Genomic DNA, 16,678 nt, shown 5'->3' on the forward strand with positions numbered 1-16,678 from the left:
ATTTGATGGTACACGCACACAAAATAATAAAATAAACTATAAAATAAAAAGAAAGGAAAGGAAAGTCTGTCTTGAGATTTTTGGAAAGCAAAAGCAAATAACTCAAAGCAGCTTCTTCTAAGACTTTCCACCAAAAAAAAAAAAAAAGAGAGAGAGAGAGAGAGAGACATGACCGAACAAATGTGGAAGGAGAGGCCAGAGAGCAGAGAAGTCTCTAGAGTCCTACAGGGGAGTGCAGAGCCTACAGGAAAGTCGGCCAGAGAAGATATTCTCACCCCTGGCCAAGGGAGGCGAAGTCGATAGAGAGGGCTGCATGGGCGCAGAGGCCATGCACCAGCAGGGGGCACCCGCGGCCACAGCTGCCTCTCCCGAACCAAGGGCCAACTCAGAGAGGGACTAGCTAGCTGTCCAGCCCAGGGGCGGGCGCAGCCAAGGAGGCGGCCCGACCCACAGTCACCTCCCCTGGGGTGCGGGGAATCCTACAAGGGCAGTCGGCGCCATGCAGAAGGCGGGGCTGCTTCCAAGTGTCTGTTCCCAAGCGTGGAGATCTTTGCGGATGGCCAGCTCCGGGATGTCCCGCCCGCACCCACTCGCGAATAAGGTGGCTTTAGTAACAGCCTCCACCGACGGGTGAGTGCCCGGCCAGAATCTCTGAGGCCTTGCAGTCTGGAGACTAAGACTCAACCCTTTCCCTTTCCAGTGGCCTCTGCCCTTAATCTTTCACAGGGGGAAAAAAAAAAGAACCACGTGTTTGTGTCTTGAAGCCCTTACCCTGGCCAATCCTCCTCGGAGCATGGGCCCCTCCTCTGCCAACCCTGCTGACACTACCACCTCTGGCAGAACTCCCTCACTCCATGCTGCCCCTCAGTCCAGTCTCCCAGGGCGCTGGGCCGCCCCAGCCCACCGGCCCCACCTAGAGTCTGGGAAGCCCAGAAATCCAAGAGAGCCCAGATTTCCAAAATCCTATTATGACAACATGTTCCAGGCACCCTGTTTGTGCAAGTGTCCCAGAGAGCTCCAGTTTATCTAGACAGAACACACGATCCAGAGTCCACATTTTCCATTAGGTCTATAAATGTTGGCCTGCTACCCAGCCTGTTTCTCACCCTTTGCACTGGTTTCTCATTCCCACTTGACTTTGCTAGGTGATCTTCGAAAATCTAAAATACAAATATATATAAATAATCCGAATAGATGATGATTGTAAAGTGAATCTTAATCCCAGGGGAATATTTTCTTTCTTTCTTTCTTTCTTTCTTTCTTTCTTTCTTTCTTTCTTTCTTTCTTTCTTTCTTTCTTTCTTTCTTTCTTTCTTTTTAACTAGAAGGCTGATCTTTCTTGTGCACTCAACAATGTAACTTAGAATTTGAGAATGATGGGAACTAGTAAGAAAGCTATTTGGGGACAGAGCTCTTTTGTATATGACCCTCAATCATGGTTATGACTATTTCTATACCCTCAGCTTAATTTTCTCTTCTGAGTCTATACAGAGTATGTGGCCTGTCATTCCTGGTGAAGGCTGTTGAAATAAACAACAGCAACCAAATAAAACTATTACTCTCAAGTTGATTGCAATTTATGGCAACCCATTGTGTTAGCTCCATAAGGTTTTCTTGGCTGTGTAATCTTTACAAAAGTAGATCACTAAGACTTTCTCCTTACATAGCCCTAAGTAAATCTGAATTGCTAACCTTTAGTGAGCTCTGGTGGCCTAGTGGCAAGTAGCTGCACTGCAATCTCAAACGCAATTCAAATCCACCAGTTGCTCCAATTCACCAGATGCTCCAATCCACCAGATGCTCCAGTCCACCAGATGCTCCAATCCACCAGATGCTCCATGGGAGAAGGATGGGCAATCTGCGATTACTGCCCCTGAAAACCCATCAGAGGTTCGGCTATGGTTTGGTTCAGTCTACAGTCCACAAAGCAACACAGGTTAATAATACAGTTCAGAGAACCTATGGGAGATGAGGTCAATTCCTGTGCACCAAATCTTAAAGCCAGTACAATAACTAACTAGTTCATTAACACCTATTCTGATCGTCCAACCGGTTTCCGAGGCCATAAATTGTACAGGAAGATTGGCCACGCAGCCATTGATGTACAAGTAAAGAAGTGTATAAAACAGACTAAATCATGTCCATCCGCATAGTAGTTACCAGGTAACGGTTATGCCATTAACGGTTTTATACGTAAGTAAAAATGCGTAGTTGTGACAAATGGAACGCTGAAATTCAGACTCAGGTACTCTGACCTTAACCATAATTCTCTCTATCTTCAGGATAGGCTTGGCCATCGCCCGACGCCTGGCCCAGGACGGGGCCCACGTGGTCGTCAGCAGTCGGAAGCAGCAGAACGTGGACCGAGCAGTGGCCACGCTGCAAGAGGAGGGGCTAAGCGTGACAGGCACCGTGTGCCACGTGGGAAAGGCTGAAGACCGGGAGCGACTGGTGGCCACGGTAAGTGGCAGGGATATGGGCAAAGGTGACACAGAAGGGAACCCCTGTGAGCCTCTTTCCTTGCTTTTCTGTAAGGTGTTGATGTGATCCAAACCAGCACTAGTAACTGAAAATAGTGGATTCTGCTACTCACAGAGATGCCAGAATATTTCAGTTGCATGCCTTTCTGTTATGTCCCTGTCCTAAAATCCCAGAACCACCACATCCCACAGAATCAAAAATCACTCTAATGGTTCAGACCTGTATCATCCCTTGAGATACACACAAAAACAGGTAAACCTACAGTAGTTTAGTCTAGCTGGGCAGATGAGAAAGGAAGAGGTAATTACAAAATATAAATGTCCCTACTCATGGATAAATAAATACCCTGTTCTCCAGATTAGGGGTCTACATGATGCAATGGTTGGTGTTTTGAAACCACCAGGCACTCTACCAAAGAAAAGATTTGGGAATCTGCTTCCATAAAGAACATAGCTTTGGAAACCCTATGGGACACTTCTACTCTGTCCTATGGGCTTGCTGTAAATAAAAATTAACAACAGTGAGTGGAGTTCTCCAGATTAGAGTCCACAAAACCTACAGGAGGCAAGCCACCTACTGTGTGCTGTGCACTGTGTTCTGAGCCCTGCCATGAGTTACTTCTAAGAACTAGGCAAAGCAGGGTCTATCCTTCCTCTTTGCTGAGATTGGCTTATTAGGTGGAGTCACTTTCCATGGTCCCACAGCCTCTAAGGAAAGAAATGTAATTCAGCCTACACTTAAATCCCTTCTCTTCTTTTTTTTTGGTTACCTACAGTCGACTAGCCATTTCCTTGTTATCCTAGGATCAGATCGTAAGTTCCCACTTGAACTTTAGTCTCAAAGACAGTATCTAAGTGACTGAGATGGTTCTTAAAACAAACAGCTTTCCAGTTTGGCATTTCCTTAGAAAGCTGAACACAGAAATTGCATATGACCCAGCAATTCCACTGCTTGGAATATACCCTGAGAAAATGAGAACTGAGACACAAATGGAGACTTGTACACCAACGTTCATAGCAGCGTTATTCACCATGGCAAGATCATGGAAACAGCCCAAATGTCCAACCACAATTGAATGGCTTCAGAAATTATGATACATTCACACAATGGAATAATACATGGCATTCAGAAGCAATGATGCTAAGTGAACTATGTCAGTCCCACAGGGACAAATACTGTATAAGACCATTATTGTATAATGTGTATGAGGATCTATGGAGAGAGGGGGGAGCAGAGGGGTGAGGGGGTGAGGATGGTCAGGGGAGGGGGAGTTAATCATAAGGTCACACAATTTGATGGGTGAGGGGGTAGTGGGTAAAGGAAGTGGAAAACATCCAGTGTGAAAAACAATGTATACGACCTTTGTAAGCTAATACACAATAAAAATTCGGTGGGTTTCGTTTTTTGTGTTTTTTTTTTTTTAAAAAAAAGCCTTCATATAAACAAAGAAATGTGGCTATCCAACAAAGGAAGCCCTGTTCCTGTTATCCTTGGGGCAAGTAATTAATTCTCCAAACTGAGAGGGGAAAGCTGCCCAACAGAGAAAAGTAGGGGATTATATTAGAAAATTAAAAGGTTGACAAAAATAATTTGGTTTCTTTTAGAAGAAGGCTTTTTAAAAATGTTTAAAGTAGGGCAATAGGGGATACACTATGGTATGGTAGACAGAATAAAGTTATTCTATTTTTAAGAAATCATTTAGAAGATGTTCAAATATGCACTGTAAAGAATCAAATGTGAGCCTATGAAAATCACCTTTCCACAGAATACTGAGCAGACCCTAAGATTGGGGCCTTGATCCCAAGGTGAAGAGAGTCATTTAGGAACCTGAGTCAGTTAATGACTAGCCAATCAGATGCATGTGACAATTTAGTATCACCACTCTGTCAGGAATTGATAGTTTACTGGCTAGGCCTCACTGGAACCACTTAAGCTTTCCCAGAGCACTAGAAGGGGTCTTGAGCTGGATCTTAAGGAGTAGTGGCATTGGAGGAGGGATGAGGGGTTCCAGATGACCCTCCCAGAGGAGCAGACAACCAAGGAAGAAATGGCTAAAGAGTGGAACCCCATTAGTCCTCAGCAGAGAGCACAGGCTCATGGGTACAGGTGGGTCTAAAGGGTAAGGGCTCTAGAGGCCTCCACAGTCTTCCCAAAAGCTTTATACTTCATTAGGAAGTAATGAAGATGTAAGGTTTTAAACACTATGAAAAATGGTTATGAAGGAAGAGAAATTTGGCACTGGTAGGAAAGATGGCATCCCTAGGTGGTGCAGTTAACATACTTAGCTGGTAACCAAAAGGCTGGACGTTCAGTGCCACCCAGAAACACTTTACAGGAAAGGCCTAGTGATCTCTTTGCTGAAAATTAGTTACTAAAATCAGTCACTGTGGAGCACACACAGTTCTACTCTAACACATGGGAGTCAGAATTTACTCTGAGAGGAAGGGTATATTTGAGTAGAGAAGACTGAGCCAAAGCTGTCAGCATAATAAAGGTCCAGAGCGGTGGGACCAGAACTAATGTGCGCAAAAACGTCTAATAGGAATCATCCAAGATTTCCCTCATGCAATATCAAGAAATGGGAAATAGAAGGAATGTTTCCAAGATGACTCTCCTATAGTTTGCATTGCCAATGTCAAGATGGAGATTAAAAGGATATTGTCACCAGTTTGGCATGTTCTACCTGTTGTCAGCAACACATCTCTCTAATGTACACCCCTCTGTATGACCACAATGAGGAAGGTTTTTGCCTTGATAAGTGGTTCTACTACTTGGTTGGCTCTTAATCCGAACCACAAAGCTGCTTAGGGTCATCGTGAACAGAAAGCAGATGAGCCATTTCTTCAGTTGATGATAAAACCAAAACCAGATCCACTGCATGCCGTTATGACTCGTGGTGGCCCCATGGGTTACAGAGTGGACTGTTCTATGTGGTCTAACAAGCAAGTCACTAGGCCTTCGATGCTGCTGGCTTAGCTCAACCACAATCCTTTACATAAGTAGACAACCTTTTGTACCACTCGTGATCCTCTTTTCAAAAAATATAATTATCAAAACAAACCAAACAACCCCAAATTACAATGAGTACAGTAGTCATTATACAAAGAGGAGAAAGAAAAAAAAACTACTAAGATACTGACAAGGTAATAGGAGCCTTTCTCATTAATCTTCTCTTGTTCCTTGTCTCTATTCATTCAAAACTCACCTTCTCCCCCTCTCCATGCTGACAGGCCTGGAAGAGACTGGGGAAGGTGCACAGTTGAAGGATAAAGCTCTGGGGCAATCTACCATCTCCTGTCCCCCTCACACATACAGCTTCATCTGTATCTTTCCTAGCCTGAAGTCTGTGAGCGAGGCTTATACAGAGCCCAGGCAGGTGACTTGGACTTGCTCAAAGACCATCAAATTCAGTGTTTTTAAAAAAAAAAAAAAAAGGTGCTACTACTGACTTTAAGGAATTGTATTATTTTAAATTTTGTTGAATGTGCGTGTTGATGGCTCAGGCTTTCTTTCAGCAGTGTAGAAACAACAGAGCTTAGCACCTAGTTAGCAAGAATAATTAGTTAAAATGGGAAGCTAGCAGATGGTGCACATTGTTAATAACACCCCTCTGTGCGCCAAATCATGAAGCAAATAGTTGATTGAGGGCCCTTGTAGTACCTCTTTCCCAAGGCATAAAAATTGCCCGTTCTGGGCGAATGCAAAATCTGGTTTCAGGGTGGCTTTGTACTGAAAACTCTTATTGGCAGTCTTTCTGGCTCTTCATTATTCCAGCAAGTACAAGCCTCCACCACCACCTATTTACAACTTTCTAAGGAGGTGAACTGCTGCCTTTGTTGACTTTCCCAGTTTAAATCTCAGTTCTACCTTCTATCTTCCATACTTTCAGGCAAAAAGATAAAGAGAATGAGAAAATGACCACATAAGTGGGTATAGGACTACTATAAACCTGGGCTGGTTGTCTTCCCAAGGAGCTCTGGTAGCCTAGTCGATGGAGGATAGTGCAGCCAACCAACCCACGTAAGTGGATGAAATCCACCAGGTGCTCCTCAGCAGAAAGGCAGTCTCCTCCCATGCTGTCTCCTCTCCTCCCCATTATAGCCTCACCTCTGAAAACTCACTGGATGCTCAGCGATGAGGTAGTTCAGACTCCACAGTAAGAGTTGGTATCTCGTTTAAGTTTGGTGTCTTCTCCTGCTGAAGCCAGGTTGCCAATGACCCTAAGTCCCCTCCAGAGAGCTCTTAAGAATTCATACGCAAGGACTGTTCTCCCTTCCTATCATTCAGACTACCTTCTGCCCAGACAACCCATAATGTGGTCTTCACCCTTTTCCCATACATCATTTCGAAACTTAGTTAAAACATGAAACAGTTTTAAACAAATGATGTAGTTTGCTATTATAGAAAAAGTTCAGCATTAGAAAGTAGGCAGCCAGGGCTCTAGCTTCATTTCTGATCCACTAACTAGCTTGGGTGCCTCAAGTACTCCCTTTCTCAACAACTGGATGAGCAGAACTCCTCTTAATTGACATTTACTGTCATTCTACACTATGTAACTTTGAGAAATTAACTTTGTTGAATCCTAATTTCATCACCTACACCAGGAGAACACTGGACTGGATTAGCTTATCTGAAAGGCTTCTTCTCCCAGTGGTAACTTCCTGTACATCTATTTTAACTGGTGTCTCCATTACACTAAGTGTGAGCGGACTGAGTTTGATGTAATGGTAACTCATCCAAGAAGAATTAGACACTAAGCACTTGGGGAAAGGGCTGAGACTCAGTAGGAAAGGGGAAGAGGATTAAAATACATTTTGAGCTAGAAGATGTGATGCTAAGTAAAGCCAGTCAGTCACAAAAATGGCGTGTATTATATGACCTTACTTATAGAAAAAAACAAGAAAAGGAATATGCATAGAGAACATAGTTTTTTAGTGGTTACCAGAGGCAGGAGAGAGGGGGATATCTGAGGTTAATGATAACGGAAATGTCACATTAATTAAAAGTAAGGTTGCACAACCTAGTATGAATAATTGTTCTCATAAAAATTTGAATTGGCAAAGATTGTATGATGTATTTACAGAAATGATTTTTTTTCCAAATAACTGCTGAGGCAATTTATATACAACCAAAAACCTCAAGAAATTTGATTTCTTGATTTCTATGTTTAGGGTCTTACTTACATATTGTTACATATCATCAAGTCATAACCAACTCATAGCTGACCTTCTAGCAAGTACACAGAAGGAGACTGCACATCTTTCTCCCATGGAGCAGCTGATAGATTCAAACTCACTGCCTAGTTGGCAGCACAACTCCCTACCTCGTCAGCCACGAGAGCTCCCACACTTACATGGGAAAACCCAGTGAATTGGCCTAATAACGTGTTTAGAGCTGCTATACTACCTCCTATTTTCTTTAAAAAAAGCTTACAAGCAGCCATCAAGAGACAATTGGTCTTTGTTAGCCTGTAGCAGCAGCAGAAAAAGTGTTAGAAATAGAAAGATAGTATGGAATAGGTGGCTAATTGCCTGCCTGAATAGCTATCCCCTTTGCCATTAGACCAGGACTGGAAAATTCCTTCCTGCCATTACTGAACATGTTTATAAAAGATTCCATAGAAGGATCCTGATCAAAAGGCAGGAAATGCAGAACAGAACTGCAGACTCTCATGGACTCCACACGTTACGGAGTTATGACGGTTTAATGAACATCTGAAATTACTGCTGTAAGGTAATCTTTAAACCAAAATTATCCCTTGGGATTAGGTTTTGGGTTTTGTTTTGGTTTTTTAATTCATTAACTTCTTTTAAAAACCAGCACAACACTGTTGTCAAGTCTGTAAATCAATTCCAATTCATAGCAACCTTCCATCAGGTTTCCAATCTTATGGAAAAAGATTGATTTCTATTTTCTCCCGTGGTGCATCTGGTGGATTCACACAACAGTCTTTAAGTTAGCAACCCAACCCATAATGCACTACACCACTAGAGCTCCTTTTAAAAAAAAAGCCAAAAAACAATAATTTAACTAGCAAGATGTCTGCCTATCTGAGATTGCAATGAATCTTCTGTGAAAAACAATGTATTCAAACTTTGAAAATAAATCAGTATAAATTTTTTAAAGAATATAAAACTACTTAATATGGCAATTAAGTTTTTTTTTTAAATAAAGACAATGTTGTTTTCAAATAAATGTGTGCACATCAGTAAAAAAAGAAAAAAGAACTATCTGTTGTGGTGGTGGTTTTTATATGCTGTTGTGTCACAACCAACTCATATTTGACCCTCCAGTGGGTTTTCAGAGGCTGAAATCGTATGGGAAAAGATATCCCATCTTTCTCCAAGAACTGTCTAGATGGAATGAAATTGACAGTCACAACTTGAAAGATTACACAGAAACCTTAGTGGGTTGGAAATTTATATTAATGGATGAGAACCAACTCAGAAAAAGAGAATGAGGATGATTGTACAATTTAAAAACATGACCAGCATAATCAATGTCACTAAATAGTACATGTGTAATCTTGAATTGGTGTATGTTTTGCTGCGTATATTCTCAATAGCAACAAAATAAAATAATTTTTAAAATAAAACCTTATGGAGCATAGCATCTTTATGGAGCATCTGAATAGATAAATGTATAAAGATCAAAGTTTATTTGTGGCTGCCAAGGGCAGGATCTTGCTATGCATCTGAGAGATGGATAAATGAATAAGGATGACAAAAAAAAATTGATGCCTTTGAGTTGTGGTGTTGGAGAAAAGTACTAAATATCCCATGGACTACCAAAAGAACAAACAGATGTCTTCCGGGAAGTGCAACCAGAGTGCTCCTTGGAGACAAGGGTGGCAAAGCTTCATCTTACATACTTGGGGAATGTTGCTAGGAGAAGCTATTCCTTGGAAAGGGTCATTGTGCTTGGAAATGTTGAGAGTCAGTAAAAGAGAGAAAGACTCTCAACGAGATGCATTAACACAGTGACTGCAGCAGTGGGTTCAAGTATGTCAAAGATGATGCGTTCAGTGCAGTTTCAGATCTCTTGTTCATAGGGTCACTATGAGTCACGCACATAATAACAACAACAACAAGGGCAGGTGGGAGGGAAAAGAAGAGGAAGGCACAGTACTTAGAGGATGCTAAGGGTGATGGAAAACTGGTGATGTGTGAACAACATGATGAACATGTTTAATGTCACCACATTGTACATGTGAAGATTGAAGTATTCCTGTTTTGTTCCGTATTTCTTTAAAATGGAAAAAAAAATTGAGGTAAGAGTTAAAATCATAAAAGTGAAGGCTCTCTCCAGAGGAAAGTATAAAGAGCACGAAGTTAGAGAAAGCCTTAGAAGAAATGAGGCTCAAAGAAGATGGGGGGAGGGTGCGTGAGTAGAGGGCAGGGAACCAGCTTTAAATGTGAAGCAGCAGAGTTTAGTGTAGCTTTGGAGAGAAGATTTTTCACAAAGAAGAGATGTCATTTTGACAAATGTTTCTAAGAATAAATTTCTTAATCAACAATGATAAGTGCACCTCCACTTACGTGCCTCTCTAATCCAGACTTTACTGCTCTCTAGGCTGTGAAGCTTCATGGGGGTGTGGACATCCTGGTCTCCAATGCTGCTGTCAATCCTTTCTTTGGAAACCTAATGGATGTCACTGAGGAGGTGTGGGACAAGGTGAGAGGGGATTAAAGCAGCAGGGTGCAGGCCTCGGAGAGCTTTCAACGCCAACTCAGTCTGCTTTTAAATACGTTTTGTCAAGTGTGCTGTGAAAGGGAGGGGTCATCACTATTTGTGACACATGTGGAGCGCACCTGGTAAAGGGCAGTAGGGGGTGGCTCTTTTGTCCCTGCCCTTCCTTCCCTTGGATTCCTGCTTCTCCCCAGGTTGGTTCCTGCTTTTGCTGCTTGCTCGCTCTCTTCTCCCCCCCCTCCAGCTCTCTCCTCTCAACTTGCTTATCTACACTGCTCCCCCTGATATGTTTCCAAAAGATACATAGCAACTAATATGCCAATAACTAAGGCACTCCTAAACATACCCATCTGCCCCTTCACAGCTGCCAAAGAAAGAATGATTTTTTTCATTAGTTGGGAAACTTTAATAGCTGCTAGCTAAGTGAAAGAAGGAACCCTCAAGGCACAGTGGTTAAAAAACTCAGCTGCTAACCAAAAGGTCAGCAGTTCAAACTCACCAGCCATTCTACAGGAGAACAATAAGGCAGTCTGCTTCCATAAAGATTTACAGCCTTGGAAACTTTATGGGTCATTCTGCTCCGTCCTGCAGGATCATTAAGTGGGCAAATGGTAGTGAGCTTGGTTTAATTGCTTTCACTAAATGAAATCTCAATTCTGGTGAAATGACCAAAGTTGCCAGTTTATGTAACTTAACTAACTTTGAAAAAGGCCAATACTTTTTCTTGACTGCAATGTCAAGAAAATTTGAGGCCCAAATATTTCTTTTTATTTGAATGTGTATCATCTACATTATATTTGTAATATATTTCACATACTTGCATCTTTCAATTGCAAAGCCTTAAAATTTGTCTTTGTTTAGCAATCCCATCTTTTTCCTGAAGAGCTGCTGGTGGGTTAGAACCACCAGAGAGATGCGGCCTTTAGGTTAGCAGTGCAATTCCCTATGCACTATGCCACCAGAGCTCTCTAATGTTCCCATTTGATTTGAAAATGTTAATCTTGTTATGCTTTTTATTGTCGCTTGGGTGAGAGTTTACAGAGCTAATTAGCTTTACACTCAACAATTTATACACATTTTATTTCATTGTTTGATTGCATTGTCCTCTAACATTTTATTGAGTTATTTGATTGCAATGCACTTCTTCTCTGGGTCCTTGGTTTCCATTTATCCTTCTTTCTCTCCCATTTTGAACTTCGATGCGGGCAAATGCTGACCTTTTGATCTTGTATGATTTATGGTAATGAAGAGTACAGATCTCCTTGGCATTGCTACACACTTTACAGCCCTGTCTATTGCTTGACTGAAAGTTGATCCCCAGGGGTAGGTTCAATTCCAGGCTTGAAGGGACTCGAGGGTCCACAGTTGCAGGACTTGTACCATTTTCTATCAGACCAGTAAGTCTGGCTTCTCTTAGGACTTCTTTTTTTTATTTTTAATTTTATTATTTTTTGTGTGTACCATCAAATTGGATCTGACTGGTACAGGAGGAGATTGTCATTCCTTCTCCAGCAGAGCATCTGGTGGATTCAAACCGGACACCTCTGGGATTGCAGTGTAGCTTCTTGCCACTAGGCCACCAGAGCTCCTTAAGGACTTTCAAATTTTTTTCTCTCCCTGTCTTTCTAACATGTTGTATTGTGATCCCAATCAGAGTGGCCAGTAGTAATAACTGGGCACCATCTAGTTCTTCTGATGTCATAATAGTAGAGACTGAAGTTCAAGTGGTCCGTCAGTCTGTTCATAGGAGTGATTGTTTCCTTGGACCTTTGTTGTTGTTGTTTTTTTTTCTCTCTTCTTTGTGCTGGACAAGGAGGGGCCGATAGTTGCATGATAAATGGCCTCTCACAGGTTTTAAGACCCCAGTCAGTATTTACCAAATTAAGATGCAGAACATTGTCTTTGTGGACTATGTTATACCAATTGACCTGGATGCTCCCCAACACTATGGTCCAAGTTCCCAAGACCAGTGATTCATTCCTTCAACGTGTTTAATCATAGCTAAGATATTTCCAAAACTTTCCCCATGCAAACACATACGTAGGAATAACTCCTGCCAGACTTATATATACTCACAGGTGTACTCTCATGAGTCTTCCAGCCTCTGTTCTGTTTGCATGTCTACCTACGTATCTACTCGAATTGTTTGTCTATTATTGCAGGGATGGTATTTACCATTGTGGGTTTTTCACTGTTCTTTACCTCTCAGTGTCTGCCTTGAGTTCCATTGGTCATATGTTGCTGCCTTCCCTTTATTGTGCTTTGCCTTTCTCTGTGCCCAATTTGATGCGTGTCTGCTCTCTACTTGGTAATTTACCTTTTCCTCCTTTCCCATCCTGGTAACCACCAAAAAATGTTTCTCTCTGTGTATAAATCTCTTCTTGACTTTTTATACTAATGGCCTCACATTTGCCTTTTTGTGACTGACTTATTTCACTCAGCATAATGTTCGCCAGCTTCATACACATTATGAGGTATTTCACAGACTCTTCTATATTATCTAACATCCATTGTGAACATGTACCATAATCAGTTTATCCATTCATCTAATGATGAAAACTTAAGTTTACATCCTTTTGCTCTTGTGAATATTGCTGTGATGAACGTGTGTGTGAATATGTCTTTTCTTGTCACAGCTCTTATTTCTCTAGGATATAGAACTAGTAGTGTGATTGCTGAGTTACATGCCATTTCTGTTTCTAATTTTTTTTTAATTTTTAATTGTGTGTGTGTGTGTGTGTGTGTGTCTTCAAATTAGATCTGACTGGTACAGGAGGAGATGGCCCCTCCTTCTCCGGCAGAGCATCTGGTGGATTTGAACCACATATCTCTGGGATTGCAGTGCAGCTTCTTGCCACTAGGCCACCAGAGCTCCCCTTCTAATTTTTTTTAAATAAGCGCACATACCATTTTTCACACTAGTTAAGCTGTTTTACAGCCCCACTAGCAAAATTCTAATCTCTCCATACCCTCTCCCGCATTTGTTATTTTCTGGTTTGTTTTGTTTTTAACTTGGCTGTTATTGCTAGGATGAATCAGGCAGCTCTTTCTCATCCAAGCTTAATGTGTCACCATTGAGCTGAATTAGCTGGTGAGAGATGCCTCTCCTTGAGCCTTCATTTCCTTACTTGTAAGGTCAGGGTAGATCTCCTCTGAGATCTGACAAACATCCTGGTAACCCCACTGTAACTCATCTCCCTGCCTCCTCTAATTCCCTTCTCACATGCTGTGCTCTCCTTTCTCGGTTTCAGATTTTGGACATCAACGTGAAGGCCACAGCCATGTTGACAAAGGCAGTGGTGCCAGAGATGAAGAAACGAGGGTATAAAGAGTGAGAGGGAACCTGGGTGAAGTGGGAAAAGGCTGAGGATCCTGGACTCCATTGGGAAAAGTATCAGCTTTCTTCTTTTTTCCAGAGGCGGCTCAGTGGTGATTGTGGCCTCTCTAGCAGCCTACACCCCCTTTCCTGTAAGAACCCCTTTCTCTGCTACTTTCTTTCCTTCCTCCATCCCACACCTCCTCATTTCTCCAGTTACCTTAAGAAGTTCGTGATCCCTTTTGGAATCATACTACCAAACTCTTCCCCCCACCCCCCCAAAAAAAGATGCCTTGTCCTAACCTAGAGGAGGTTTAAATGACAGTTTCCTGATGGTGACACTTCCTTATGGGTTATAAGTAATCAGCATGGTAACTGTTGATCACTGCTCTTTATATCTGATGGTAAGAACCAAGAATGAACTGACCACTAAGGGAAGAGACTAACCTATTCATTCTCTTCTTTCCTCAGGGACTGGGCCCATACAATGTTAGCAAAACAGCCTTGGTGGGCCTTACCAAGAACCTGGCCATAGAATTGGCTGCAACAAATATTAGAGTGAACTGCCTGGCCCCTGGACTCATCAAGACCAACTTCAGCCGTGTGGTGAGGAGGGGGAGCCCTGCTATTCAATGGGTGATCCCTGAAGGGCAGCCATCTTTCCAGATCTGCTGGGGTCCTGAGGTCTAGTCCCATCTCTCTAAGATTTCCCAGCTTCCCTCTGCATGCCAACCACTGTCCAAGACTGAATCCACACCCAGACCCACACACTCCTTTCTAAAGCTGTAAGTCGCTGCTAAGGAATTCAGATTCTACTAATAGCATTTTGTATCTCCCTTTGTATCACCTTAAGTGATACTAACTGGATAGACTTTATTCTTATAAGAGGTAGCAAAATGCCCCACTGAGAATAAAACAGAAAAGGTTGCTGAGTAAAGACAGTCACCTCAGAAAAGACAGAAAGTAAAAGAATCTCCTCATTCTTCCTCTTGATGTCAAGCAGTCTCTTCCTATATGTCTTTCAGTTACTCTTCTTTCACATAAAGACATTTCCCAGCTTCTCCTTTCTTTCTGCAGTTATGGATGGAGAAGGCAAATGAGGAAAGCATAAAAGAACTCCTGCGTATAAAAAGGTAAGACTTACCAGAGGGAGAGTCCCGAGGGATAAAAATGGAAGAAGGGTTTGGTTCTTACCATGGTTCATGGTTCCCTGCCCTTCAGTCCCACAGATAGAGGCTTGGTTTCCCCTGCTTCAAACACACAAGCTTTACAAGTTCATCAACACTGTATCATTGTGAATTGTGCACAGTCTGCTTCCATTGCAAAACCACAGAGCTTTGGGAGAGGCCTTGACTCCTTACTCCACTGGGATGTTTGTTTACACATGTGGACGTCCATTGCTACCAGGGACACATCAGTCCCTGTTATTGTTATCGTTAAACTTCCCAGTGACTAAGTATGCAGCTTGGATAGAGAAGCACTAATCCAGGCTTTCTAGGTTTGACTTATTTACTGGACTTACTTTAGAGCATTTGATAGTAATCAGATGGAATAGTCTCTAGATCTGCAGTCACTCATACAAACAATAAGAATCTGCACTTTCTCACACGATGAACTGGATGGACTTTAAGGGACAAAAGTAGATTCCTGGGAAAGTTTCTGTAAATTGAACCTGTACAAATGGAATGATTTTTTAAATACACTATTTAATGTTGCATAGACTCCCTAACACTTGAGAAGTATGTTCACCTGGGAAACAAATTCTTTTGATATGAAATAGCTGTTCCCCATTTTAACTTTTGTAACATTGAGGCTTTGTATGCTTAGTTCTCTAAAGAAATAGTGTCTAAATCTTATTTTAACCTAGTGCTTATGGTTCACAGGGTACAGTTCTTTATGCTGACATTATAACAGCTTATCCTCATGATAACTCTCTGGTGATAGATGAGAAGCCTAGCAACTGGTTCTGAAAAACCATCTGTTAGTTATGTCATTGTTATTTATTGTGGTATGTATATAATTTTATAAGGAGTGTAGTACATAGCATGTTGATTGCTTATTGAAAAGTCAGTGGTTCAAATCTGCTCCCCAGGACAGATGGTCTTCTCCCATAAAGATTTACATCTTCAGAATCCCAGTGGAAGATTGTTGCATCCAAATCAACTTAATAGCATTGTAGTTTGGTTGTATAAGTATATGCATTAAAGAACCTACAGATGAAAATATTAATAATAGGACATTTTCCATATCTATAACTGATAATTCTTAATTAAACAAATGTCATCCCCTGTGCACCATGCTCAGAGGACCTTATCTGCTTGATTTCTACTCCCTTGTTTCTTCTATTCCCCAGGATAGGCAAACCAGAAGAGTGTGCAGGCATAGTATCTTTCCTGTGCTCTGAAGATGCTAGCTACATCTCTGGGGAGACAATGGTGGTGGCTGGAGGGGCCTCCTCCCGGCTCTGAGGACCTGAAGAGAGCACACCAGGGCAGAGGCTGAGCTCAATCTCGTAGGATCTCTTCCCGCATTTCTGGACCAGCCTTTCTCACTTCTGTGTGTGATACTGCTCACGTTATACTCTACATCTTTAAAAAAAAAATCACTCTGCCCCGTGTAAAGAGCCTTCTTGCAATCAAGATGTGGTCTTGTATCAGGGGAGGGCTGTTGCCAGTTACCCTGGACAAAGACTCCCCTTAGAACACAGGTCAGGCCTGCTGAGAAAGCTGAGCCTACCTTGGCAGACAATGACTAATATTTTTCTCCTCTGGGCATCTGGGTAATTTAAGGAGAAATGAGAAAGAAGGAACCTGGAGTGGTTGGAGCTGAGTTAGAAATTAACAACTTGCAAACAAGATGAAAATAAAATGCAGATCTTGTTGCTTTGAATTAATATTTCTTCTGTGTAGTGTGATGAGGTATGGTCTCTGGACAGAGCACAGAAATCTAGGCAGATGGATCTCTGGATCCCTTGACTCCTTCCTATCTCCAAGATTTGAGCGTGACGCTCTGGGGTGGAGGTGTCTGCAAAGCGGCCAGCTGGGAGGAGGTGGCACTGGGAACTCCCAGGTGCCACTCTCAACCTCACACCCCCAGGAATGGTGCCAGAGACGCCTCGGGAATCCCCAAGGCTGGGCAAATGAAAAGGAAGGACACACTCCCCCGGTTCTCTGCTGGAATTGCCCTCAGCCCT

At 42.2% G+C, this 16,678-nt stretch overlaps 1 protein-coding gene across 6 annotated transcripts; it reads left to right on the plus strand.

The window, feature by feature from the left end:
• Positions 1 to 499: 499 nt before the first annotated feature.
• LOC102866686 (dehydrogenase/reductase SDR family member 4-like) lies at positions 500 to 15,953 on the plus strand. 6 transcript variants are annotated; one of them, XM_006883156.1, is made up of 8 exons: positions 500 to 630; positions 2,282 to 2,459; positions 10,053 to 10,154; positions 13,421 to 13,491; positions 13,586 to 13,637; positions 13,957 to 14,091; positions 14,563 to 14,618; positions 15,839 to 15,953. In XM_006883156.1, the coding sequence occupies exons 1-8, from the start codon at positions 500 to 502 to the stop codon at positions 15,951 to 15,953; spliced, it is 840 nt and encodes a 279-aa protein (XP_006883218.1). The 6 variants fall into 6 exon arrangements, with proteins under 6 accessions (XP_006883218.1, XP_006883219.1, XP_006883220.1 ...); XM_006883157.1 differs by lacking the exon at positions 10,053 to 10,154; XM_006883158.1 differs by lacking the exon at positions 15,839 to 15,953 and having other exon boundaries at positions 13,957 to 14,054; positions 14,524 to 14,596.
• The last annotated feature ends 725 nt before the right edge of the window (positions 15,954 to 16,678 follow it).

The sequence above is a fragment of the Elephantulus edwardii genome, unplaced genomic scaffold (genome assembly GCF_000299155.1).
Source record: "Elephantulus edwardii isolate Elephantulus edwardi_28Jun2011 unplaced genomic scaffold, EleEdw1.0 scaffold00026, whole genome shotgun sequence".
Classification (NCBI taxonomy): Eukaryota; Metazoa; Chordata; class Mammalia; order Macroscelidea; family Macroscelididae; genus Elephantulus; species Elephantulus edwardii.

Bases quoted from the DNA above. Each gene is read 5' to 3' on its own strand.
- LOC102866686 (XM_006883156.1), top strand. From the start codon at position 500: ATGCAGAAGGCGGGGCTGCTTCCAAGTGTCTGTTCCCAAGCGTGGAGA. The intron at 10,155-13,420 runs GTGAGAGGGGAT...TCTCGGTTTCAG, and splicing joins CTGAGGAGGTGTGGGACAAG to ATTTTGGACATCAACGTGAA. The intron at 13,492-13,585 runs GTATAAAGAGTG...TCTTTTTTCCAG, and splicing joins CCAGAGATGAAGAAACGAGG to AGGCGGCTCAGTGGTGATTG.